At 38.0% G+C, this 26,304-nt stretch overlaps 2 protein-coding genes across 4 annotated transcripts in view; one reads left to right on the top strand and one right to left on the bottom strand.

Annotated features, from left to right (window-relative positions):
- The window catches only part of FAM227B (family with sequence similarity 227 member B), a 145,197-nt gene extending 131,449 nt beyond the window's left edge, over positions 1 to 13,748 (top strand). The window contains exons 12-14 of the mRNA XM_016128610.2: positions 6,520 to 6,595; positions 10,729 to 10,798; positions 13,665 to 13,748. Of these exons, the coding sequence (XP_015984096.1) occupies positions 6,520 to 6,595; positions 10,729 to 10,798; positions 13,665 to 13,748 (230 nt within the window). The remainder of the gene's footprint in view (positions 1 to 6,519; positions 6,596 to 10,728; positions 10,799 to 13,664) is intronic.
- Positions 12,496 to 26,304, bottom strand: part of GALK2 (galactokinase 2) — a 104,406-nt gene continuing 90,597 nt past the window's right edge. For all 3 annotated transcript variants that reach the window (XM_036238742.1, XM_036238741.1, XM_036238743.1), the window contains 2 exons: positions 20,415 to 20,616; positions 12,496 to 14,356 (listed from right to left, as the gene is read on the bottom strand). In XM_036238742.1, coding sequence (XP_036094635.1) covers positions 14,149 to 14,356; positions 20,415 to 20,616 — 410 coding nt within the window. In that variant the 3' untranslated portion in view covers positions 12,496 to 14,148. The remainder of the gene's footprint in view (positions 14,357 to 20,414; positions 20,617 to 26,304) is intronic.

The following is a 26,304-nucleotide window of genomic DNA, read 5'->3' as shown; positions in this document are numbered from 1 at the left end:
ACCTGTGGGATCTGGCAGCATTCACCAGGGGAACCAAGAGAAGTCTCACTCACCTGTGCATCAGGAATACACATACTGACCTCAGTCTCAGCTACGGACCTTGTAGTGGCCTGTCGCGCTTCTTGGCCACCGTCGGGGAACCCCTGGAAAACACTGTGGAAGTCCAGGTTTTCAGCAGAATTCCAGCACACCATCGGGAAAAATGATATGAGTGTGGATGCATTGGAGAGGGTGAAAGGAACAGCTTGACTTTGCTCTTCTTGTAAAGTGACACAGCTTAGAGTCAAAAGAAATCTTCCCGGCCTGTAATTTTTCATGAGGAGGAAAACGAGACTTTGTCAGTGAACACCTGGCTTCCTTAACCGTTCAGTTGTTGCCAAAAAGATTCATTTTTCCCTTGCCCCATCCAGAGTACTGAATGGTGAGCTGTATGACTTGGTGGTGGGGATGCAGAGGCTAAGAGAGTGGCAGATAGGCCTCCCCGAGGGCATTAAATGGGTGTGGATTCTACTAACCGTGTCATAGATTCCATCGAGGAGCCTATGAGCTGCTGGAGACACCTCACCAACTGGCCCATGAGCACCCCCAGTGCTCCATGTGCCTCACCCACATACACACTCACACCCTGTGGCCAGCTCCCAGCGGCAAAGACAAGAGTGAGCTTTGGCAGATGGCTAGTGAGCACACATTAAATGTCTGTGTCAGCCCAAATTTGTGGGCCAGGGAGAGACCGCAAACTTCAGCTCTTGTTAGTACTACCTTAGGGAAAACAAAAGGAAGGCCATCAACACTCATTCTGGTGTGTGGCAGGATAACAGAAGGCATAAAAGCTTAAGAATTCTGCCAGAAGAGGGAGCAAGAAGTGTGGAGCAGGTGTTTCAATAAGAAGTTCTAAGAAAAATTCAGAATCTCCAGCAGGGCTGACAATGATGTTGGTTTTAGTTCTCACCATTACAGATAAAACAATTTGTGTCAGTCACCTAAAGTAACCTAATAAGTCTCATGCTGGGCTCTCCAAGATTCCTTAAAGGACCAGATTTTAAATTTTTAAAAATATGTTTAAGACTTAATAGAACACTTTATAAGCAGAAAAACATCATGGAGGCATAATAGGAGACCGGATACATCAGGTATTTAAATTTTGCTCTTAGAAAAGGAAATTTTGTTTTTATTTTTAGATGACTTCTAATTGAAGCTATTCTGAACTTTGCTGACTAAGTTGCTAAATTTCTCTGCTGGTGAAGAATGAGACCAAGTTTAAAAAGAAAAAAAAAGGTGGTGGAAGGGAGGAGAGATGAACTTTTTTAAAAAAAATAAGAACTTGGGGAACAAAGGGGTTTTGTTTCACATGGGTAAGTGAGTGCACGTGTATTGTAAGGATTTCGTATCCACCTTAAGCCAGAGACGATTACAAAATTGCTTGTAAGATTACAAAATTGCTTGTAAGATCCTGCTCTTTTTTTTTTTTTCCAAACTTAGTTTAAGTTCTAGTTGGGGTTTCTCTTTTCTTTTAATAAAATGTACAAAACACAATCCGTAATTCGGCAAACTTGTTATTAAACTAACTAATGAAATGAATAGAAGAACTTAGTTGCCTTGGGTAATCAGATTCCAGAGAGTGGGTTGTATCAATTTTTTAGCCACAGTTTGGACTTTAGATTATAAACATGGCTCAATGGAAAAATAAGAGGGGGAGCAGGAGGGATTTTAATCCTGGCGAGCTAGTAATAGTTTGTTTTTGTTTTTGTTTTCAATTTAGTACAAATGTGGTAAAGCCCAATTTGTATAAAATAAGAAGAGAAAACTTTATATTCAAATTTTTTCACATGCTCTTTAAATGTTGAAAAAATAAATATTCTTAATATACAATTTATTGGTCAATAAACAAACAAACAAACAAACCCAGATGGAAAAATTGTAACCTTTTGAATGCTTCAAATTTAAGACTAAAAAGAAATACTTTAAGTAAATATAAAAAATTGACTAGATTATAATTTTGTGCTCACCCAACTCATTTCTCCTTCTATGAGGTAGGCAAAGAAAAAAACAGACGTGGGGGAGTGGGTTAGATATTCAATCCAGCTACAAGCATGAGACTAAGGAACTTGTCCCAAATTTGTATTTGCAAAGCGAACCCAAAGTTTGTATGTTTATTTAGAATAGCTTTGTTGAGGAGGGAGGAGTTGACAGAAATATGGGGATGGCTTAAGTCCTTCCAAGCAACCCTTGGAGTTGCCTCTCTTGAAGGACACATGTTATAAAAATGGTGGAATCTCTATAAATCAATAATTTGTTTGTCCAGCCTTATTGGGGAGTGAACTGTTGCCCATAACTAAGTTTCCCAAGTAACTGAAGCCGACCATTTGTAGCACCAAAACTTTTTATGTTAACCATTTTTAATGAAAAATTCCCTTAAAAGTATATCATATTTCTCTGCCTGCTTAAACAATATAGCTAAAAATAATTAACTGTGTGATGATGACCAGGTTTCTCAGGATGAAATCCATGACTCAGCTGTATTGAGGTATCGATAAGAATGCTTTGTTCAGCAGGCGAAGAACAGTAAACACTTCCTAAGTACTTATCACACACCAGCACTGGTACTAGTGTGAAGGTGTCAAAAAATCAGACAGCAAAGACAGGAAAGGTGTCACTAGTGACAGAATCTTACGTACAGTGCCATAACAGCACAGAGGAGCGCCTTTGCCCAGTTTGAGAAAGAGCAGATTGCTAGGCTTGCATAGCCTTTTTGTCTGTTTTTATAGTTTTGTCTCCTACTTCAAAAACTGTCTGCTTGGCTCTTCTCGTTTCTACTAAGTCCTTAAAGCCAAACATCATGTCTCACTCATCTTCATGTCTCAATGCCTAATGAAAGCTCTGGCAAGCTTGCCGAATGTTTTTAGTTAAATCTGTGTTAATATTTCCAGTAGCCTTATTTCCTCAATTTTCTAGATGATGCTACAAAACTGCTGCTAACGATGTGTTAAATAGTGAAACTTATTAAAACAGCAACATTATTTTACACATAATATAAAATAGGCCAAGGCACATGTGCATAGTAATAACTTTTAAAAAAAATTTTGGATACATGGCTACGTTGTGGATATTTGACACTCCTACAAATTCAACATCAAACTATTTGAAGTGTAAGGTAAACATTATGTAGAATATAACTTCTCTAAGATTAGTTTGGGCTACTTGCTAATAAGTTATTTCAAGAATTTAGAATTAAGAATTAAATGAATTCTGGTGTATAAAGGAAGAGATTCTGGCCACCACTTGCTGCCTAAGTTCCTTTTACTTCTTGTACAATGGCATTATGTGTAGAATGGAGACTTTGGCTTTAAAACTGGTAATCTCATGAGCAACTCAGGGTACTTCAAGGAATATCCTTAAGGAACATGAAGTAGACAGCAAAGCTTCCTGCACCCTCATTCTAGGACAACACCTTTGGCAGATGGAAGTATTATAGATGAAGAGACTGAGGCTAGTAGAAGAGAAGGAAGTATTGTCTTTGAGAGCTTGTGTATGTGTGAGACTCAGGAAAAGAATGGCCCAGAGGCAAATTTGTTTCTCTAATACCATGTGATTCTAAACGGAGGGGTCTCTGATGTCTTGAGACTTCTAGAATGTCTCCAGGTCTTGGTGTGTCACATTCCAACCACAACCGTCATGAAGTCCTAGAACAAGACCATTTTATTTGTACCCAAATAGCTCCTTACCCATTTAATAGCTTGCCATATAACCTTTGTGTAGCAGTGCATGAGAAAATAAGTGCGAGGGCAGTTCAAACAGTGGAATCAGAAAACATGTTGCCGCAGTCATCCCCAAGGAATAGAATATAGCCATTCGTCGTCATTTATAAGCTTTGAGTACTCAATTTTTTTACATTTGGGAAAAATTGATTGGTTTAAGTATGTGAAGAGAATAAAAATTAAGATGTTCATTAACAAACATTAATTAACAGAAGTCTACTGACAACCATCACCATTAAATAGTGCAAGAAAATGCCACGGTCTTAGTCAACACCAACATCATACAGCTCAGAACCTCATTATATAACACAAATGTACAACTATAACGAAATTTTGTGGACAATCAAAATGACTTTATAAATAACGTATACCTAGTTCACTTCAATAAATGACATACGTTTGAAATTAATTTATAAGTTATTTGTCTCAATACTAATAGTATATAATGAATGTGCAATGCAAAGAAAATCTAATTAGTTCAGAGTGACAAACATATCATCCTACTCACAAATACTTCATTATGAAAACCATACTCAAGAGCACAATATAACTTTGTAGAAGGATAAAGTCCTTGAAAGTCTAACAGGCACTTGTGAAAGAAATTAAATATTAGCAGGAAATAGCTGCATGCAAATTAGATTTCGGCAGCTCAAGAACATGTATGCTTGAGGAAAAGTGTATCATTAGTTGTGCAAGTCATTCTACAAGAAGAATGATGTTCAATTTTTTGTGACTTTCACTCAAAGAAGGTCTTAGACTTTCAATCACTTATGCAGGAAGGGGAGTAAGGCAAATATTAAAAGTAACCTGATACCTTCAGGTATCACTCGTTGCGGGAAGATTACTGAGCCTTCTCTTCTAATGTTGCGGGACTTCTTTATGGTCTGTGACAGAGGGGGGAAAAAACTAAGAATGGAACTCAGGCATAAATGAAACTGCAGGCCTCTTCCTTAGGTACAGGATTACTGCCTCTTTACAGCCATGCACATCACACTAGTCCCAAACTAGGCAAGACCTGGGCTATCTTTTTACAGAATTCAGAGGGACCTAAGTCAGGAGAGACATGAGCCTCCCTTGATAGATTCTTGGGAGAAGAAATGTCATATTGAAATACACAATTGGAGAAGAGAAGAGAAATTGGTGATTTCATATAAGAAAAACCAGCAGTATGTGCACCACATTGATGATTGTGATGGCAATAGAGCCCACCCGATATGTGCACTCGATGAAATCTTTAGCAAATACTAAAATAGTTAGTATGAACATAGGTATATAGGGAAATTATGATACTATGTTGGGTAAAGAAAGCAACTACACCATTATAACAATAAGGTAAAATAGATATTTGCATATGACGGAGAGACAACATAGAAAATTGAAAATAGTTTTATGTTTTGGAAGTGGGATTATGGGAGAATTTTTTATTTTGATTAACGGTGTTAAAATATCATGCACAATAATATTTTTTAAGTCTTGCTGAAACATTTGTCAAAATGAGTAAATTTTGTAAGGTTTGGCTTTTCTCTGCCTTCATTATTTAAAGTGAGGCTTCCACTACTTCCCTTTTAAGTTTGAGGACTAATGTATCCTTAATGTTGTTGTTCATTAAATAGTCAAATATATTACTTATGTGGAATGAAATCTCAAAGCCAAAGTTTGAAAGTAACACAGATCCAGCCTAAGGAAGTTTTATTTTGAAATTTTACCATTTGGATTTGATTCATATCAAGAGAAAAACTGTAGGTCATATGGGCACTGGTTCCAGGAATGTCATTTAGAACATCCTGGAAGACAAAGAAATTTTGTACAGTGTGATCACAATTCGTGAAAAAAATCCACTGGGCTTCTCCTAACATTCTTGCACCAGATATGTAAGATTAAAATGAACATCAAGGATAGCCCTGAAATAGAACATAAATATTTTTCAAATGAGCAAATTGCATTTAGAGAAAGATAGAGGTAATATTGAAATGTGGTTCAGGGTGGGGAGTGGGCCAAAGGAGGAGAGTGTCATCATCATCCCCTGTGTCTTAGTGATCACAGAAAGTTAAGGGCTCCTAGTTTTCAATAAGACCTAAGGTCTTACTTAACACAGGTGAGGGATGCCTCCTTGAATCATTTGCCAGTTGCTGCTTTGGAAGGAAAGTGTCTGCTTTGCCAGACACAGACACAGGTTAAGACCAGGGTCAGGGACACAGCCAGAGGCTGTACGAGAAACAGACAGGACAAGAGCCCATCTTCATTAACAGCACACTTACTCGAGCCTCTTACTTTCTTTCCTGATGCAGTAAGCAGAGACCAGGCTAACGGAGGCAGCCAACACTTGCTGTCAGTCACCTGCAGAGCCTCTCAGAGGTTATGAGACTTTGAGGTTCTCAGTATATGTAGAAATAAAATGTCTAAACAGGGCTACAAAAATTGTGTTACATTTTTACTATTTAAATTTAACAAATTGCTACTTTTAAAGCACATCAAAAAAATTTTTCAATGGTAATTACAGGATTCATGACACTCTTAAGTCCTAGTGTTCTATGGATGGTGTGGTCCAGATAATGGGGTGCAAGTTTAAAGTGATCTGATGGGTACTGCCTTCTTTCTGTCCTCTCAGTATAACTTCAGACATAATATTCATGTTTACACTTGAGACCCTTCCTGACTGGGAAACCCAGGCTAAAGCCCCATGGTTCCCCCTGTCAAAAATACTATTCACCTTTCTCAAGTGTTCCTAATTGGAAATCTTTCCTTAATGATAAGCCTATCACACCACCTGCTCCAACTTACCAGGATATTATAAAGGAGGCAAAAAGAAAATTTGCAAGAAACCAAAAGGATTTTAGGATGTAAGTAGATGCTTGCAATTGTTAAGAGTAAAATTGTAGACTCCTTTTAAAACTAGAAATGATCTTAGAAATCATCTGTACCAGCTGCCCCAATCTTTTTGGCACCAGGGACAGGTGTTCTTATAAGAATCTAATGCCTAATGACTGAGGTGGAGCTGAGGCAGAGATGCTAGCGCAGGGGAGTGGCTGCAAATACAGATGAAGCTTCTCTCGCTCATCTGCCGCTCACTTCCTGCTGGGCGTTCCAGTTTCTAACAGGCCACAGACTGGTACCAGTCTGAGAAGCACAGGGGTTGGGGACCCTTGATCTATACTGAGCTGCTCATTTTACTGATGAAAATTACCTTTGAGCATCTTATAAATCAGAGATTCTTTTCAGGTAAGTGTTAAGGATGTATCTTATAACCATGGAGCCACTGCAAGTGTCATGAATTGAAGGAAGGAAGGGCTGGGGGGATGTGACCCCAACATGGAGTGACTATGTTACTGGAGGGATATACCCCAACATGGATAGGCCAGGAGAGAGCTCTGGACACTAGAGATTGGAGTATTTATTGTCCATTTGCAAAGATGAGCCCTGGGAGAAGAGCAGAAAAGTTGTCTTCAGTGGAAGGAGTTCGCTGGAACTGGGGTGGCAGCTGGCCTTGTATCAAGGAAAGCAAGACAGAGAAGTCTTTTCTAAAATGTTTGCCTGGGGAAACATTTTCAGTTTTTTGTACTTAATTTGAATGATTATTCATGACCAGTCATGGTATTCTTATGTGCCAGAAAGGTAGAAATGGCTTAATGAAAGGCTGTCCATCAATTTTTATAAGAACAAATTGGCAGCATCCATTTCTTCTGCCTATGATATCAAAGTCACTGCCTAGAGGTTTCATTGCCTTAAATGGGAGAAAGGATGGACATCTTCCCTTTTGGGTGCCTGATGCTGTTCAGGAAACAGAGAGATAAACGGAAGAGCAACCAGTTTAGTCCCTATCCATCCACCGTGCAGAACACACACACACGCACACACACACACACACGGCCCTTAGATTTCCTATGCTCAGAAGGAAGAACAGGAATGAATGCCTTGTAAGAGAGCCCCTGTGGAAGCAGCAAGGTGGAGTCCAGTCCATTCTCGGGCATCATGGTGATGCCTTTGACATATTTATAAGAGAGGATGGATGTGTTGGGGAACTCCTCACATCAAGTAATGCATTGGGAGGGCACGCTAAAGAATTGCTTTGTAAAGGACTTACTGGCATGTGGAAGTCAGCAAATTGTTGATTTATTCTTTCCCAATTAGAAATGTCTACTTTGTTTTAAAATTTAACTCCAAACTTTCATTTTATAGAGAAAAGCACAGAATTAATGAAGAAATAAAATTCTTAAGACAGCGGCAGGAAAGAATTGACAAGGAGCTTGATAGGTTTGTTTCTTATTCAACTTTGTAGAGCTTAAGAACATTTTTATTGAACGAATGTGTTACATAAAACCATGACGGCTTTATTATGTAAAAATACATCGACTCAAATATCTGCAAAGAGGTTTTCTACTCAACAGTTCATCTGGAGTAACATTTTAACTCTATCCACATAATCACCTATTCTGCTATTTTAATTATTTGCTAAACATTATCATCATCTCCTTTTACTTTTCCAGACATAGGACTTTTTACAAACGAACCCATAGCCATGTCCTGCCCTAATGAAAGATGTAAACTAGAAAAATAGCCTACATAGCTGGTCTTTCTAGGGGGACAGTTCTTTGTCCCCCTTCACCCCTGCTGGTTCCCCTACACATACAAACATCTTTCCCCCAGTGAAGCAAGAAAAATTGGGCTCATTTAAGTCATTTATTTTATAAATTAGAGTATAAAAAGGGAAACTATAAAATACTGAGACTAACCCACTTCTTTCAACACACCCACATGCACAAGAATAAGTATCAGATGAGTACAACCCTTCAAACAAGCCAGCGTGGGAGACCATGACTCTGTGTCAGCCACGCTGCCATACTTCTCATCAATAATTGGGAACTTATAAAGCTACTTTCCCAGTCGCATGAGGAAATCTGGCCCATTACTTTAGAACCTTATCTCACTTTTCACCAATAATCTTATCACTCAGATTTCCCCTTTGTCACACCTAAATTATAAGAGCTGACTCCAGCTGACTTTTACAAGTTCCTAAAACTCAAATCTGCATAGGACAGGATTTCTCATTACCAAAGATAAGCAGAAGAATGTCTAACAGGTTTACGGTCAATGTGCTAGGAGCACTCAAATATGTTTTATGCAATGGCACATTGTTGGAGAAAGTGAAGGGAAAAAATACTCATGTGGATACATAAATCTCATGGGCCTTTTAAGTTTATAGGCACAGCACATAAATTTCTATCTGTAATCTGAAAATGAGATAACTCAAGGAGAGGAAAAGCAAACAGAAAGATGGGAGAGTAGGTAGTGGTAGTGATTGCAAAACTGTGAATGTACAGTTTGACCCTTGAACATGCAAGAGCGGCACTGACCCCAGGTGTAGTCAAAAATCCGCATAATGTTTGACTCCTCAAAACTTAGTTGCCTCTCAATATCTGTGGAGATTTTGTTCAAGGACTCCTGTGGATACCCAAATCCATGGATGCTCAAGTACCCTATATAAAATAGCATAGAGCCGTACATAGTCAGCCCTCTACATCCACGGACTCCAGATCAAAAACAGTATTTATTGAAAAAAATCCGTGTATAAGCAGACCCACGCAGTTCAAACCAGGGTTGTTCAAGGATCGACTGTACTAAAAACCACTGCATTGTATACTTTAACAGAGTGACAGAGTGAATTTCATGGTAAGTGACCTATCTCTATAAAGCTGTTATTTACAAAAAAAAAAAAAAAAAAGGAGGGCTTACATGAAAATAATGAGTTGGATGAGAGATGATTTTAACAAAGTGAGACGAACCGGTCTCAGGATGACTTGCAAGTCAAGAAACCTCTAAGAGGGTGCTGTTGAAGAAGTGCGTCCACCTACGACTATGAGAAAGAGACCCAAACTGTTAAGGGCAGATTTGATAAAAAAGCAGGGAAGGACAGACCCAAAAGGGTAATAAGGAGTGAGGAGAAAACTCAGGTTGAGGAGAGAACGTTGGCAGAGATAAAGTAGAGAATGAGTGTTTTATGCAATGAGGGGACATTTGTCAGTCACGGAACACTAAAGCAAGAGACTCCAAGGAGGTAACCTCATCGTGCCTTTAGGCTAAATGCTAAAGAAACCTAGAGTAGGCCTTGCAAGGGGTTGGCTAATCCAAATGTTATGCTTCAGCAAATTATGATTGGAATTCTCAGACATTTTTACTTCCTATGAATTTCACGGAAGAAGTAATTTTAAAAAGATTCACTTGAAAATTGCCAGTGAAATTAATAGCCTTATACCTTGTTTCATTTCTTTCTCTCATTCGTGTTTCTCTTGCTAATAAAGCCTCTCTCCTGTCCCAATTTCCTATCCTTCCTTGCCTAGGCTACATCTGCTTCTTTCCTCATCCATAGATCTCTGGAAAGCTCCTGATGCCTCAATTCAACTGTTCATCTCCTTCATAAATATTTCTTGAATGAGTACTTGATGACAGAATCACGATACATTCCTGGATTCCCATCCTCAATGAGCTTACAGTCTAGTAAACACCTTCACTCTTCAGCCTTTTCCATTTCTCTCTCTTTCTCCCCCGGATTTTCACCTTGCTGGTCCCTTTTACACCTCTGTCCCCACCAACACTTCTTGAAGTCTGCACTGGAGTCTGGCAATGGAATCAGTTAAGGGAATACTGTATGAACCATCTCTCTGGAGAGGATGCTTCACTATTGGGACAAAGTATCACAGGTGGTTGAAATTTAGGGCTCTGGTCACACTGCTTAGGTTTAAATCCTGTATTACTTTTAGCTGTATGACTGTGGACAGGTTACTTAACCTATTTGAGTCTATTTCCTCATAATATAATAGTAGTACCTATTTGATAAGATTGTTGTAAGTGTAATTGAATTAATACTTGTAAAGTGCTTACGAGTGCCCAACATATTAAACTCTTTGTAAATGTTGGCTTTTAGTTGGTGTCGGTATAAAAATAGTTTCGTTAACAATTTTCTTTATTCCATGATTAGACTCCAAGCAAAGGCTACCAAGAAACCTTACGAAGCTGGGGATGATTTTGAGAAGTTCCTACATAATCTGGTATGTTTCTTTTTTGGAAATAATTGAGAATGCTCTCTCTAGCTTCTCTTCTATAGACTAGACAATATTTAATAAACAAATATGGTTTCACATCCAAGTTATGGTGGCAGGATAGAACACATTCTTGTTGTTTAATCATTCATATGCACATTTAGTACAATCTCTGTTTTATATATTTATGACAACCTCATGCCCACTATTCCCATCCCTTGCTTCTGACCAGGGACAATTTATGCAACTGAAAACCTGCAATTGCAGTCAGAATTTCAAATTAACAGAAAACTATTGGTGTTTGAAGTCATATTTTATTTTCCATTAATAATTCAACAAAAATATATTGGATTCCAACTACCGTGTTAGATGAATGGCCCTACCCTCAGTTGATGGAAACGTAAGACAGGAATGATAAGGTTCTAAACAGGGCTCAAGAGTGAGAAAGAAAGAAAAGGAAGGGCACTGCTCCACCTTTCCAGTTTTCTGTGTTCTCTCTGCTTCTGCTTGTGGACAGTCCTGTTACATCCGAAGGGCCTTCTTCCCTTCCGACAGGCGAGAACGTGTACAGATTATTGTCCAATAAATCTGAAGGCTGGATAATATGATGTCCGAAATAAGAGAAGGGCTTTTATTTTCAGCATGTCAGACTTTCATTCAAAAATCTAGAGCAATCCTCATTGGCTACCGGTGAATGTCAAAAACAGGGGTCAAATAATCTAATCAATTCTTATATAAGCCAGAAAGGTGTGATAGAAAGGAGTAAAATACCTGGGTGCTTAATATTAAACAAATAGGACTAGACTTACACACACACACACACACACACACACACACACACACACACACTCACACATGTTCTTTCTTCCATTTTTCTTGGTATTTCTTAACTACTACTGCTAGGTACATGGGTACAGAGAAATATTTATTTAGTGTAAAATTTTCAAAATCCCAGGTGTGGTGGTAAAGGACAAGTTGACCTCAGTTAATAAATGGTAAATGGCCTCAATATCAAGGAAATTACAAGGCACCGCGGAAACTGTAGCACACTAAAGAGTCCCTGCCTCGTCTAAACCAAACTACTTCCTCAGCTTTAGTTCATTGTTATCCTGCAGGAATGGAGGCCAAAGTGTTATCAGATCTTCCACCATCAGTAACCCAGATTATTCCATAAAATTTCTGATTAGGAATCAAAGGCCAAACAAAATATATCTGTAGACCAGATGTGGCCTATGGGCTATTGGTTTGCAACTCCTGACCTAAATGCTAGACTTAAGAGCTCTTCAAAAGCTGGCTCCAAGCCAGTATTGCCAATCTGTTTTTCTCTACTATATCTCAAGGCTGAGCCTTCTGAATGAGCTATGTTTACCCCTTCTCATCTACCTTGCTCATCAGCAATGTCTACTCCCCAGCTTTCAAATTCTACTCATCCTTCAGGGACCTGTTCAAATTCCATCTTCTGCATGAAGCTTTTTTCCCAATGGCCCTGGCAACATCCTTTCTAGACAAGTTTGATACCTCTCATGATTTCTAGAATAACACTTGATGGTTTGAATTAAAAGTTCAAATGCAGAGTAAATCCTTGGCTTTGAATGACTGTGTCCTGCAAAACGGACTACAAGCTGGAAATTTTTACTTACCTATTACAAGGAAGAAATCTCATAGTGAGAAATTTAAGTACAATAACAAAGCAATGGCAAATGCCTTTTTGTTTTGTTTTGTTTTGTTTTGTTTTACTATAATGCAGGTATCTTTAAAGATGATATACTAACCGCAGATCTTCTGTGGGGAATGGAAAGGTATTAAAAAATAAAGAATTATAATTTTAAATCACTTTAGATTTTGTATTATCGAGTTTTAAAAACTCATAATTCTTTCAAAAAATTCGACTTAAGCTTTCTCAAATGTTTACCTTTCTGCTAGGAATGAGAATGCACTGGAAGTTTATTTTACAATAGAATAATGTATTTCCTAGTATTTACATAATGACTATTGTCGTTTGAGCGACCAACTTTGCCTCAGCCTCTATGAAATTGAAATTCAAGATGATAGTGTCCAATCTTTGAGTTGCACATTAATGAACAAAACCAATCATAAAATAATGAAAAATTGTGATAATTTTCTGGATAATTCATGCCATAAAACCACTGCTGTCTCAGTTATCTGACTACATCACCAAAATGCTTTTTGGTCTAAATCTTCATATAATTCAGGAAGGCCCTCCTATCATCTACCCATGAGAGAAAGCCATTCATTTATCATCACCACATGATGATAAATGGCCGTACATTTCTGCCCACTTTGGATAAACATATACAAGCACCCACCAGTAGCCCTACCCACTCCCAGAACCAACTCTAAGCCTTTTCCTACCCTCACCCGCATATCAGCACACCTGCCCTACACTGGTCCACATATCCTAACAAACCTTATGAGACACGCAATAATGGGATGCAAGGTAGTATTGTTTCCCAGAACAATAAGTTTGCCTCTGGGAATAGAGAGGCATTTAAGAAAAGGGAAGATAGAGCCGGAAGAAAGTAAACTCCATGAACAAACCAAATTATTTGAATTATCATCCACATAATTCTTTATTTCACTGTGAATAGAGATAAAGACTTAAAGTGTCTTTTATCTAAGGTCTCTGTTAAATGATAGAGAAATCTCAGGGCCAAAATAATTGAAAGTGATTGTTTATGTGAAATCACATGGTTAAAAAATTTAAAAAATATTAAATAATTGGGATTTTCTTCCTAAATTCATCTCTTAAAAAATTAAGTAATTCTTCTCATCTTGATAATTGGGGGAATCTCACATTCAAGTATGCAATGTCCAGGAAAATCTGTTAATCCTTAATCATGTATTATTTTAAAAGCCTTTCGAAGACCAAGAGAGAGAATTTCTGGCATCACTATCTTCATCAACGTCGGAGGACTACAACTTTGAGGATGAATACTAAGAGAAACCAGGAACAAATGATTTAAGAATATTGCATGCAATTCAATTGTACTGGTTTAATTGTAGCAGTCTGTTTAATTCAAATCCAATTCATGAGGTCAGTATTGTTTTTTACTATTCATCTTTAGAAATCTTGAAATCAATAAATCCCAGTAAATCATTTTTAAGAGATCTGTCCAATCATAATTTTGGCTCTTATTGGTAGAAAACATATTTTAAGATGGAAAAAATAATCATTATGAAGCATAGAGAGCGTTCAACCATTTCTTTGGAAATATATCTTGATAATAGCAACCTTTCATCATAATACAAAACAGAAAGAGGATTAATTTACTGTGGCATAAGAAGTCCTGCCAGTTCCTAAATGCCCTGAATAGTTTCTCTGAGATTTTTTACATTGCTTAGGCCTCAAGGAAAACCAAAGCCCCGCCTCCAGGTTTAGTAGCAAACAAACTCTGCTTCTCCGGTGCTAGGCTCCTGTTGCTCCTCTGGTAATAAGCCTCATACACATTTGCTAGGAAGCTGGGCAGCTTGTCAGCAGGTACGATTGATACTGTGCAGCCTCCCCATCCTGCTCCAGTAAGTCGTGACCCTTGAGCCCCAAACTTCCTAAAACAATGAGAAAAAAAAAAATTAGAACCTGTAAATGAAAATGAGAGTGATTTGCCTGGTGCTTATAGAACACACAGTCTACCCAAGCTCCAAAGGTGAAGGAAGGGGAAGGGGAAAGGGATAGGGAGGGGGAGGGAAAAGAGAGGTTATTTTGTAGTTTTTTTCCAGTGTTGTCAAACATTTTAGAAAATTAGAACATTTATACTGTTGCAGAAAAGTAATTTGAAATTTAATTATATCTCAAACTAGCCCCTGGTTTTGGCTCTGAATGGTAAGTAATTGCTGTACAACTCTTCAAGTGGTGGTGACTTTCTGGAATCTTCAGGAGCTGGTCTGACAACTGGACTCAGAATTTATCATCAGATGAAATGCGTGATTGGGATAGAAACTCCCATATAAACCACTACATAGCAAGGGGTAATTTTAGTCACCATTAACCAAGTACAGTTTCAAACCTAAGATTTATACCAAAGCAAGAGATCCTATGCAAAGTATAAGGATCACTCACCTTTACAAGATACAGTTTATCCTGACAATAAAAGTCAACATATACTTCCAATTCTTCCACATAAAATGTATTCCAAATTCATAGATTAAAAACTTCATAAGTAATTTAGCACAATTTTGTCCCTTTCTCTATGTACATGACCTACTTTATTTCCTGGAAAATTTAGCACAATTTTGTCCCTTTCTCTATGTACATGACCTACTTTATTTCCTGGAAAATGTCACAAAATATTACCCCTACTCTAGGACATTGGAATTATTGCACACCAGTAATTCATTTTTCCCTCAATGATTTTCTCAATTAATTTATTTTCATCATCTATTTCATTCATTAAAATATGCTTTTCAAGTGAAAATAGATATTTAAGTAAGAAAACAAAAAAGCTTGCAAATAAAGATTACTCATCTCCTCCTGTCCCTCAAACATTCAGCTTATGGCCCATTAGCTAAAACTGAGCCTGGACTCCTATTATACTAGCTGTAAAGTTTCTTTGACTCTGGGATTCTAGGATTATTCTGAGTTCTTAGGCTGGCAAACGGTCAGTTTGCAATATGGTGATTTGAAATTTAAAAAGAAAAAATGCATCATACACAGTCACATCAAACTACCTCTCCCTGTTGGAACACACTGAGAAAAACCAAAGTGTCAGCGAGTGTCTCTGGGAGACCGTAGCATCACCTAGAAAAAACACTATGCCCTCTTACTTGATTTTCTAAGACCCAAATTATGCCATTTTGCTGGACTCACACCAACCAGGTCTTTTATGGTCTTCAATGGATTTCTAGGCATATTTTCTCTTACATTTTCATTTAAACAGTTTTTGAAAGCTGTAATTTTAAAATTGAACATAAAGCAACCCGAGAATGCTGTTTCTAACTGACTGCAAAACCCATAGGAATTGCGCTGAGGGGAAGAGGGGCGCTACTTTCTTGAATATCCTTCCAGTTTGCGGAGAGCAGAAGCTAGAAGTCTTTCTAGGTAAATGCATTTCATTTCTGAGTCTCCAGAGCTGCTCTGTCACCATCCTGTCTGCTGCAAATAAAAATGGACTGGACTGCATCAACCACATGGTCTGAAGTCGTCAAGGCTCAAATTTCCCAAATAGAGAATCATAATAGCTCTTATAAATAACCTTCTGCCCTGAGTCAATGGCACTTGTGATCACAAATCAGGGTCTGCCCCCAGCAACTGGTCAGCAGCCTGCCTAGCTATACATACTCACGAGACACGAAGGCCCTGTCTGCAGTGTTCCCCACTGGTGCTTAACACACCCTTTGGCATATGCCATAGAAATTCTGAGAGAGATCTATAAGTTAGGAGATCAATATAAGCTTTAAATTAAGAATGGAAAGCAGATGAGTCAAGGGTGTTTAGTGAACTCTTCACTTTTGCATTTTTTCCTGGGAGAACAGTGAGACATTAAAGATACAGTGAGGACAGTGAGACATTAAAGATCCTGAGAGGCAATCATCAGAGAGGCAATACAAGAGTTAATGAAAACTAAAACCCTAAAATCCTCCAAATACCGCTTTGCTGATTGTGGTGACTGGATTGGGAATAATACGCAAGGGTTGATCAAAACAACAAAAGCAGCCTCTGCCTTAAAAAGCACGATGTACAAAACAAAGGCAAGAACAGCAGAGAGATGGAGATTCTACAGAATGTTCCTTTGGATCCTTTTATCACTGAAAAGTGTATTCATATAACTAACCTTCCAGCCACACTATATAGCCTGACTAAAATTGCCTACTTTTAAATGAACTGATTTGAAAGTAAAGCACTTACTAAGGTACAAGGCACAGGGCAATGGAACGGGGGAGAGATCCAATAAGACCCAGCTTTGCTACAAACTACAAAAAGGAAAAACAAGGAATTATGCCTTGTATTTCAATTCAATTTTATTTATTTCAAAATAAGTAAATATTTTTACATTTTAAAAATGGATGTTAACTATTTCAAAAAATCTTAAATTTAGGGATAGCTTATATCTCTCTAATCTCAGTCGAGCATAGTTCCAGGCATTTGGTAGATTCTAATAAAAAGCTGCTGGATTGTTATATTTGTTTTAAAATATCAAAATATATACTCAGGTACTTTTTATTAAATTATATTACAAAATCTCAATTATGTGAAACAGTATAATAAAGGGAAAAGATATTTGCCCAATTATAAAAAATGTTTTCAATGAGCAAAATGTAAATTTTAAGAAATGACTAGATTTTAAAGTAGAATTTACTGAAAAATATAAAAATTTTCAAACCAAGTCAATTATGTGAGACAACGTGTAGGGGTGTGTGTGTGTGTGTGCGTGCGCGCGCGTGCACGCATATAGTTAATAATATAGTCCTTATCTGAAAAAGATTTTAGCTTCAGCTCTGAAATCTAGATTTTTTGACTAGCATCTCAGAAAAACAGACCTTCCAGATCAATTTCTATTATTTTTACAGCCAGGTTAGAAACACTTTCAGATTGCTTTGGATTGAAAAAAACCACAGATTTCAAGTACTATTCAAATGAGAAAGTATAAGAAAATATGACTACAAGTCTATTTTAGAAATGTAAGTCACTAAAGGCCACTGAAGACCAGTTGGTGTAGTTCCAGCATAGGGCATATATATGTTGGTTGGGGGCAATAATAAGTGGAAGACAGAGGCCCAAAGAGAAGTAAGCCCTAAGAGCAGCTGAAACGGCTCTCTCCCTTTCCCTTGGCAGAGTGTACAGATCAGCACTTAAGGTCATGGGGAAAGAACATCCTAACGGGGATGTGCACTTCATTCTCCCTCATTCTGACCTAAGCAGCATGGCCATGGAATAAAGATGTGGAAAGACTTCTGAGGAAGACAGCGAATTTACTTTTGTAACCTTTTTTGGTCTACCAATGAGTCATCTCTTATTTCAACAAGTCAAATAGAAATAAAAGGCCTTAACTATTTTTTCTTAAGTATTATCAGGAAAACCAATAACAAATGGGCTCTCGCACAAGTTGGCTTGGTTTCAAAATTGTTTTGTGTTCTTTAGTAAATCCTACTTTAAAATTTAGCCGTTTCTTGAGATTTACATTTTGTTCATTAAAATGGGATATTTTATGATTGGGCAAGCTTCATCTTTTTCCTTCATTATTATACTTTGTTTCACATAACTGAAGTTTTCTACATTTATTTAATAAACAAAAATAAACAGCCTAACAGTATAAGTGTAGTTTCTTTCTCCCTCCCTGGCCCTTTCTTTGGATTCTCAATTAATTTTCTCTCCAAGAACAGTAAAAGGCTCAACTGAAAAAAACAGCAAGCATTGGTGATCTCCTCCATCCCTTTTCCCCCTTTCTCTCCACTTAAGTCATAAAGTAGCTTCCTATACATTGTCCTATAGACTAGCTACCTAGAGACACCTTTCGAATACAAGCTAGCTCAGATCACACAAAGATTTTAGCTTGTACATAGTGCCCTGAGTATTCTAGGCATATGCATCCTTTATCCATTCACTTAATTAGTTGTCTTTCCATGAAAATAGTTTCCAAACAGGTCTTCAGGAAAACTAAAGGAATTTTAAAGTGCCACAAGTGGCCCGGGAGGGCTAATCGATTGTCTTTGGCAGGTCTCCACCTTGAGTCCATTTCAGCTTCCCTCGCCCACTGACTCATTATGTTAACTTGTTCAAATCACCTAACCTTCATGCCTTCTAGGATCTCTACTCTTCCTGCTCTCATAGTCGATGGTACTATAAGATAATTCTGACCCAGAAATGTGAAGTCTGACTTCCAACAAAAAGTGGCTTTTACAGAAACAAAGAAAAATTCAGGCGTCACCTTGATTCTTCTTTTTCATCCACAGGGCAATTGTCTTGAATCTTCCTTCAAGGCATAACTGGCATAGAATCATTTAGCATTTCCACTGCCGCCTCTCTCTACTGGAAGCCAGAGTCCTCCCATTGGCCTACAAGGCCCATGTGGTATGGCTTCCCACTACTTCTCTTACTTCATCACCTCCTGCCCTCGCCTCACTGCCCTCCAGCCGCACTAGTCTTCTTGTTCCTCATGTGTGACAGCCAGGTACCCACCTCAGATATCCACCTGTAGGCCTTGCTACTTGTTTACATTTCTTTGCTTCCTTCCGGTCTCTGCTCAAGCATCATCTCCTCAGAGAGGCCTCCTTTGGCCCTTCCACCCACTCAACCCTCGTAGTCTTTATCCCATCTATTTTTTTCTTTTTCATAGCATTTATCACTACTATTGAATTTATCGTTAATTGCCATTTCCCTCTCCCCATGAGAATGTAAGCTCCATAATAGCTTGGTGACCATCCCAGGAAGAGAAAGTTTTATTAGAGAATTGCTGGCAAATGTCCCTCCAAGCTTTTCAGGTGGGATTCAAACTACTCGACTAACATCCAGGCAAAGACGCTTCTTCCTGATTTCTGCACATATCATTCCACTTCCTTTTATGTCCAAAAGAGAATAATATTTGTCCCTTCCATTTATTGGGCCCTTGATATTTTTTGAAAAGAGCACTTACAATGAAAAAAAGCTCTGGAAGGCTTTTTGGCGTTTAGTGAGCAAACACTGACGACAGCAGTTATTGTCATCAATGTTGTATTCAAGTCTCTCAACAAGTTGGGTTGCACATGCCATTTGTGATCATTAGAGCTACTTGCTTTTAATTTTTCAGGCTGGGAGTGTGGCAATGAGTGAGGCAAGGCATAGACGCCAAGTGGTAAATTATATTTTCATTACTAATTGCAGACAATCCTGTATTATCTCCTCACAGTGGAAATAACATCCAGCTATTTGAGAATATTTCCCTTTCAGTTCTCCCAAGGTCAATGAGATCCCTTCTGGGTAAAGGGACTATTCTACCCTATCATCCCCATTCTCTAGCAATTATAAGGAAGTTGTTCACCCACTTTGTGAAAGTTTCCCTCTTTACATTTCTGCCTCAACTGACCATTTATAAATTAGGCTTTCTTTAGTCTTTATTTCCCCAAATTTCCTAACTTAAACCTGGAAGGCAGGAAATGCTGGCTCTCTGAGTAATTCATTCGGCAACATCCCTCACCGTTCTACCCTTTCTGCCATACACTCCTATCAGGCTTGAGGCCCTCTTTCCATTTTCTCCCTTCTTTTCTCCCTTCTTAAATAAAATTAGCAATGTTAAGGCACCAAACAGGAGATGCTGACAGAGATGAGTGTGGTGGACAGCATTGATTAAAAACATCATGAGAAAATAACAGGGTCCATATGTCTGAGAAAAGCTCCCTGAGACGCCTACTTATCCAACGATGGAGAAGTCTTTCTAATGATGTTGTAAAGAACTAACTCCAAACATGGAGCCTCATAAAACCATAGTGTCAGGTCTCCAATCATTCATCACACAGATATTTAGGGAGAAACAAGTTCAGCTCTGTATCATAAACAGCCCCTTGTATAGGAAGTGGGGTAGGATCTTCTTTCTTTTAGAAGATATGAAAATGTTACTTTTTTTTTTTTCATTAATTTAAACAATTTCTTTGGCAGCATCCCCCAGCCCCTGCCATGCTACTATCTCAGCCTCACCGACAGATGTCCACCAGCTGGTCCAGCTCAGGGCAGCTACACTCGTACATGTCCCGGCAGCTCACATGGCTCTGGTTCATTAGCTCCCCCAGCAGCTGGACCATGTTGCCAGGTGCCTCTTCACATATCCTCTTAAATTGGAGTACTCGCGCAGCCTCACTGTACACGTGCTTTGCCCGCTGGTAGAGTTTGAAGATGAGCACTTAGAAAGGAAGGAGATGGGGACCAGGTTAGAAATAGTTAACTAGACAACCCAGTGCAAAGAAAAATATAGTAATCAAGGACTTCCATTTCTGTCTTTGATTCGTTAGACTTTAAAAAGGTCTTTCACCAAAAGAGTGCTTTATATTCTAAACTGATCTCCTTTGAACTGAGAAGAAGGGGTGAGAGGTATGATCCTGGTTTAACAGATAAGAGAATGAGGCTCAGTGGAATGAAGTGACACACCTAAGGTCACACATCCAGAAAGTGGCAGAAGAAGAATAGATCAGGACATTTGACCCCAGAACCACATTCTTTTCAGTGTGACCCACCAGAAAGGACCAGTGAAAATGCTTATGCTGGCAATTCTATTTATAAAAATGTATCCTAGAGATAACCACAATTATTTATATATGTATATACACATATACATATACACACACGTATACATATATGTGTATATATATACTGCAGCATTATTTATCATAACAGAAAAAGAAAACAATCCAGATATCTAATAACAAGAAACACTTTTACATTATATTACATATATTAAAAAATATATTACTGCTATTCTAACTCAATTTACTACATAGAAAATTGTTCATTATTAAGTGAAAAAGCAAGATACAAAACCATAGGTACAACTGATACTAATTTTGCACACATATATACACATACTTATATTTTAATTTTTAAAAATTATAAGAACACCAAAATATTAACAGTCATTACCTCTGTGGTACATTATGAGTGATTTTATTTTCTCCTTGACACACGTCTCTATTTTCCACACTATCCACAATGACTCTGACTGTGTTTATACTATTTACACATTCCCTTGAATAACAACTGAGACTTTTTACCATTTTTACCTGTGCTGAACAGTGGCTGAGCTGCTGTGGGGGGTCTGGGAAAATTCTGGAAAATCTATGGCAGCTGCCTGGCCCACTGGAAAGAGCCAGGGCTGAGAATTCAAAGGTCTGTCCGTCATTTCTTCTCAGCTCTGTGACCACCAGCTGTCCCTAAGTTACTACTTCAATAGGGCTCTATTTCCCAATCTCTAAAATGAGGTTGAGAATTACTTCTCAGGATCCTTCCAGATCTAACATTTTATTATTCTTCCCCCGCATTGTTATATTTTATAAAGAGAAAGCTAACTGTGACTGTTACCTTTTGTTTGTACCCCAGTTCTACTCTCTGCCCTTCCCCACCCTGCTCTCTGTCCCCCAGGAGGCCGACCTGTATGGATTACACCAGCCAGTTCCCTTGCCACCTAGATTGGACAAAGGGACCAGATGAACAAGAGACAGAAGGGAAAAGAGTAAGGTCAGCAGATTTATTGCCAGCTCCTTCCTAACAAAGCTACCTGGAGCTGGCTCTGTCTCTCCACTGAAGGACACTGACCATCCTTTCAAGGCAGCCTTTTCTACACAACTGTCTCCTCCAGTCTCTACCTCCAGTTTCTTCTCCCTTAAATAATTACTAGTTTTTCAGAAGTGCTTATACATTCCACTTATGAACCAATCATTACCTAAATTTATACTTTTATTCCCTTTCCCATATAAACTATTTTTCAGCAATCTCCCAATTGATATTCCTGTCCTAATCTCTCTGCCCTGCAATCTACCTTCAGGTCAACACTGTCAGATTGAGCTCCTAAAACACAGCATTACCCAAAACCCTTACTGCCTCTCCAGTGTTTACCATGATCCAAATTCCTGCACTCAACATGCATGGTCCCAGTAGGGACTCTTCCCTTCAGCCAAACTTGCCTATTTGTAGTTACCCAAACACTCCTTGCATCTGAGTATATGCATTAGTCCACACAGAAATAGTTTGTTGCCCTTCCTCTCCCTGTCAAAATTTACCTCTTTCTGAAAGGTATAGTTAAAATTTTACATGCTCCATGAAGCCATGATGGCCCCTGCTGGAAACTACATCTTGACCCTGAACGCGTACCACACTTGAAGTCCATGGCACTCATTTGGGTGCTTATCATGTAATTCCCAGAATAATGGTTTCTCCTATCTCCACAAAGCTAATAGCTAAGACAGAAACCCAGTTTTCTAGTTCCACACACTCCACAACTACAACCTTTTACTTCATAGCACCTTCGGCAGTGCCTTACATGACGGGAGCTCTAACGCGTGTCTGGTGATGATGATGATATGATTAGGACTTGATTTTTAATCCAAGTTCAAAATTAAGATGTCTCTATATAGGCACTGTAGCTTAAAAATAATGAGGTGCCAGTGCTCACAGCTTACTGGTGTTGAGGCTGAGGAGAGGGGGCAGCAAGATTTCTTTGGTACTGAATCTGCAACTACTGACACCAAGAATGGAGGAAAAATAAGAAAAAAAAAAAAGAGCTTACAAGTTAAATGTAGGTGGGAATAAAAACAAACATGTTTTGTTCATCAGTCGCCAAGTCATGTGTGAATTAGCCCACATTGCAGTATGAATTTGTTATGTCCATCAATAACTTCAATGGAAATAGGAATATTTAGAGTCTGGGTATCGAAATACCCCAAGGTAAAAATACTCTTACCAATACCCAATACTGACACAGACTGTCAGCAAAAATATACTGTCTGAAGAGCAGGCATAGGTAGATTTAACAATCACTCTTCAAAATCTCTAAACAGAGAAGGAAAAAGGTGGACCATTATTTGGCATGGACATACCTGAGACAAGCTAATAATTTGATATATGTTGATATAATCCAGGTTGTAAATATATACATTTTGAAAGGAAGGAAAATAACTTTGGTAACTTTACTTTAAGATTGTTCTTTTTTTTTTTTTCAAATAAGGTTGAACCAAAATGTTTAAAATATCTGCTTTAGGATTCCATGCATTTCAATTTTGCTTTTGAACTACTTCACTTCCCATAATCATAAGCCAAGTTAACAAAATAAGAACATGCGAGTGGGAATGGGGATGGGGAGCGAGGAGAGAATATTGATTCATTTTTATCGTAATGTCCCATTTATGAAGAAATCTAGGTTCCAGGTCCACTGCTATTTACGACTGCAGCACAAAAGGCACAATAAAGCAATATCCACTACAATCTGATTGCAAAGGTTTTAAAAAAGAACTCTGAATTATAAAAATTTTCAAATATACAGAACAGTGGAGAAAACACTAAACTCCAAGAGCCCTTCACCTAGATTGAACAATTATTAATATTTTGCCATATTTGTTTCAATTGATATTTTGCTTAAGTGTTCTAAAATAAATTATAGATGTGGCATTTCCTCCCTACATATTTAATTGTGCATCTCTATAAAATAAGAATATTTTCTTACATATTATTATCACACCTAACAAAATTACTAATGATTCCTTAATATTGTCTCATATTCAGTCTGTATTTAAATTTCCCAGTTGTCATTTAAATGTTAGTTGATTTACACCAGGATCCAAACAACATCTATACATTATATTTTGTCACTACATCCAATAAATCTCTTTTAATCAAGAATTTAAAGTGATTTTTTTGATACTCTAGATTCTTTATGTCTTACACATACAATATAAGCACATTTTAGAGCCTTATCCTGTAATAGAATTGAATATAGTCCATCAGGAAGAGTATTCTTTGGTTTTCCATTAGGATTACATAGTCCTTTAGGATTAAATATTCTAAAGTAGAAACTGTCTGGTAAAATATTTTTTTTATATTAAACCTTAAGATCTGATTTGTGACAAGAAACATTTAGAACATACTGAGGATATGATCAGGACCTCGCGAACCTGGCACCTTGTGTCTGTTGTGTATTGCAGTGTTTCACGGCAGGACTTCAGAATAGGAATGTCTAATGGGAACTCTTGCTGGGCATCCTGAACATGCGTGAGAGATCACCATGGCGCGCCACCCCCCCCCACCCCCCCCCCCCCCCCCCCGCCAAACAGTAGTAACTCAGACAACAGGGGGAAGGGCTAAAATGGCATCTGTTTTCAATTGTGATATAAACATCTTGCCAAAGGCTACGACAGATTTGGAGACCTCCCTTTAGGAGGGAAAGCAGTTCTGTATTGGCTGTACACCACGAATGCTCTCTGGATCCAGGGTTCTGGCTTGTTATGTACTGGCAATTTATCAGGTCTCTGCTGTATAGATACCAAAAAAATCCAAGAAAACCTGAAACTGTCCATAACAGCTTTCTTCCCTGTCCAGTTAACTTTAAAACCATGTGCTTCATCTGTCTATAAACTCTTATAATCCTTGGGAGCAGTTATATTAAAGGATGAAGGAATTTGTTTCTTACTATCTTAATTGCATCCATCATTTCTTCTGTGTCAAATTCAAATTAAAAATATAATACCAGGTGACATTGTCCTAAAATACTACTAGTGTCCAATCTTATCCATGGGAAGTCTGAGGTTTCAAAGCAGAATGCATCACATGAACTTTAGAATGCTGACTTTCTCCAAAGTGAATCTTAAATAATTACTGATACTAATGTTTTCTATGACATAGATTCTGAGATCTAAATGATCATGGCCATATACATTTAAACTGTAAAAGTTGTTGAATACATTCACCTGTATAATGATTCCATTTGCTAGCTCTAAACTTTGCTTCCCTCTGACTTCCTCCTTGTGGCTCTAGTACACCACAAGGGTGCCTGCCTTAGGCCCATTACAGTAGCTGTTTTATTAGCCTGGAATGCTCTTCCCCCTGGCCTTGACCTGGTTGGCCTCTGCTTCTCATCCACCTCTCATCCACATCTCAGATGTCACAGTTTCAAGGAAACCTTCCTTCAAATATAGTCTAGAGTAAACCCTCACATACACATTCTCTCCATCCCATTTTATTCTCCCAACACTTATCATCAAGTTTTCTCACGTGTTCATCTGTTCATTGGTTCGTGGTTATCTCTCATGCAAAAGGTCAGCTTTGGGAGATCAAGGGCCTTGTCTGATTTCTTCACTATTGTATCTTCAGCAGCTAAAATAGGGTCTAGCACATAGTAGGGACCCAATAAATGTTTATTTGAATGAACGGTTCCGTTCTTTGTAACAAGCTAAATAAACAATTGTGGGACAAATGCAATATGGCAAGTGACAAAGACCTATTATTTTGGCAACCGATGCTTACAAGCACCTTCACCAAAAAATTAGAAATAGTTTGCTAAAAGAAGATTTGGAGACAATTAATAAACTCCTAAAGTGTACCTAACATCCACCATCGCACATGACAGAATTGTTTATATTGTATTTATTCTTCACAAATGTGGGGGGAAATTTTTCTAAAACAAACAAAATACGTTTCACATAAAAGAAAAGAAACAGAAAAGAATCATAACCAGTTAAAATATTTTTTTTTGTTTCAGGCAATCTTTGTAACAAAAAGATAATCTACTCACTTCTACCTTAAAAAGATAGGTACATAGCTAATTATTAGAACCCATCTCTAATTAATGAATCTAAACCAGGGCACAAATAATTGATTATTTTGTTGTAGCTTTGGTGGGAAAGAATGAGAAAGAATTCATGACAGAAAAAACACACTTGGCACCAATTTCCTCATAAATGCTCTGAGAGCAGCAGGTCAATAATAGATGGAGGACATCCCTATTAAATCTCTGAAAGAGCCTTACTCATTTATTAAATTCTGCACTTAAGAGCTAGTAGCCTCCTCATCATTACCTCATCTTCTACCAAAAGTGATGCCAAAAGCA

Source organism: Rousettus aegyptiacus, unplaced genomic scaffold (assembly GCF_014176215.1).
Source record: "Rousettus aegyptiacus isolate mRouAeg1 unplaced genomic scaffold, mRouAeg1.p scaffold_m13_p_3, whole genome shotgun sequence".
Lineage (NCBI taxonomy): Eukaryota > Metazoa > Chordata > Mammalia > Chiroptera > Pteropodidae > Rousettus > Rousettus aegyptiacus.
This window is presented reverse-complemented; position numbering and strand designations above follow the sequence as displayed.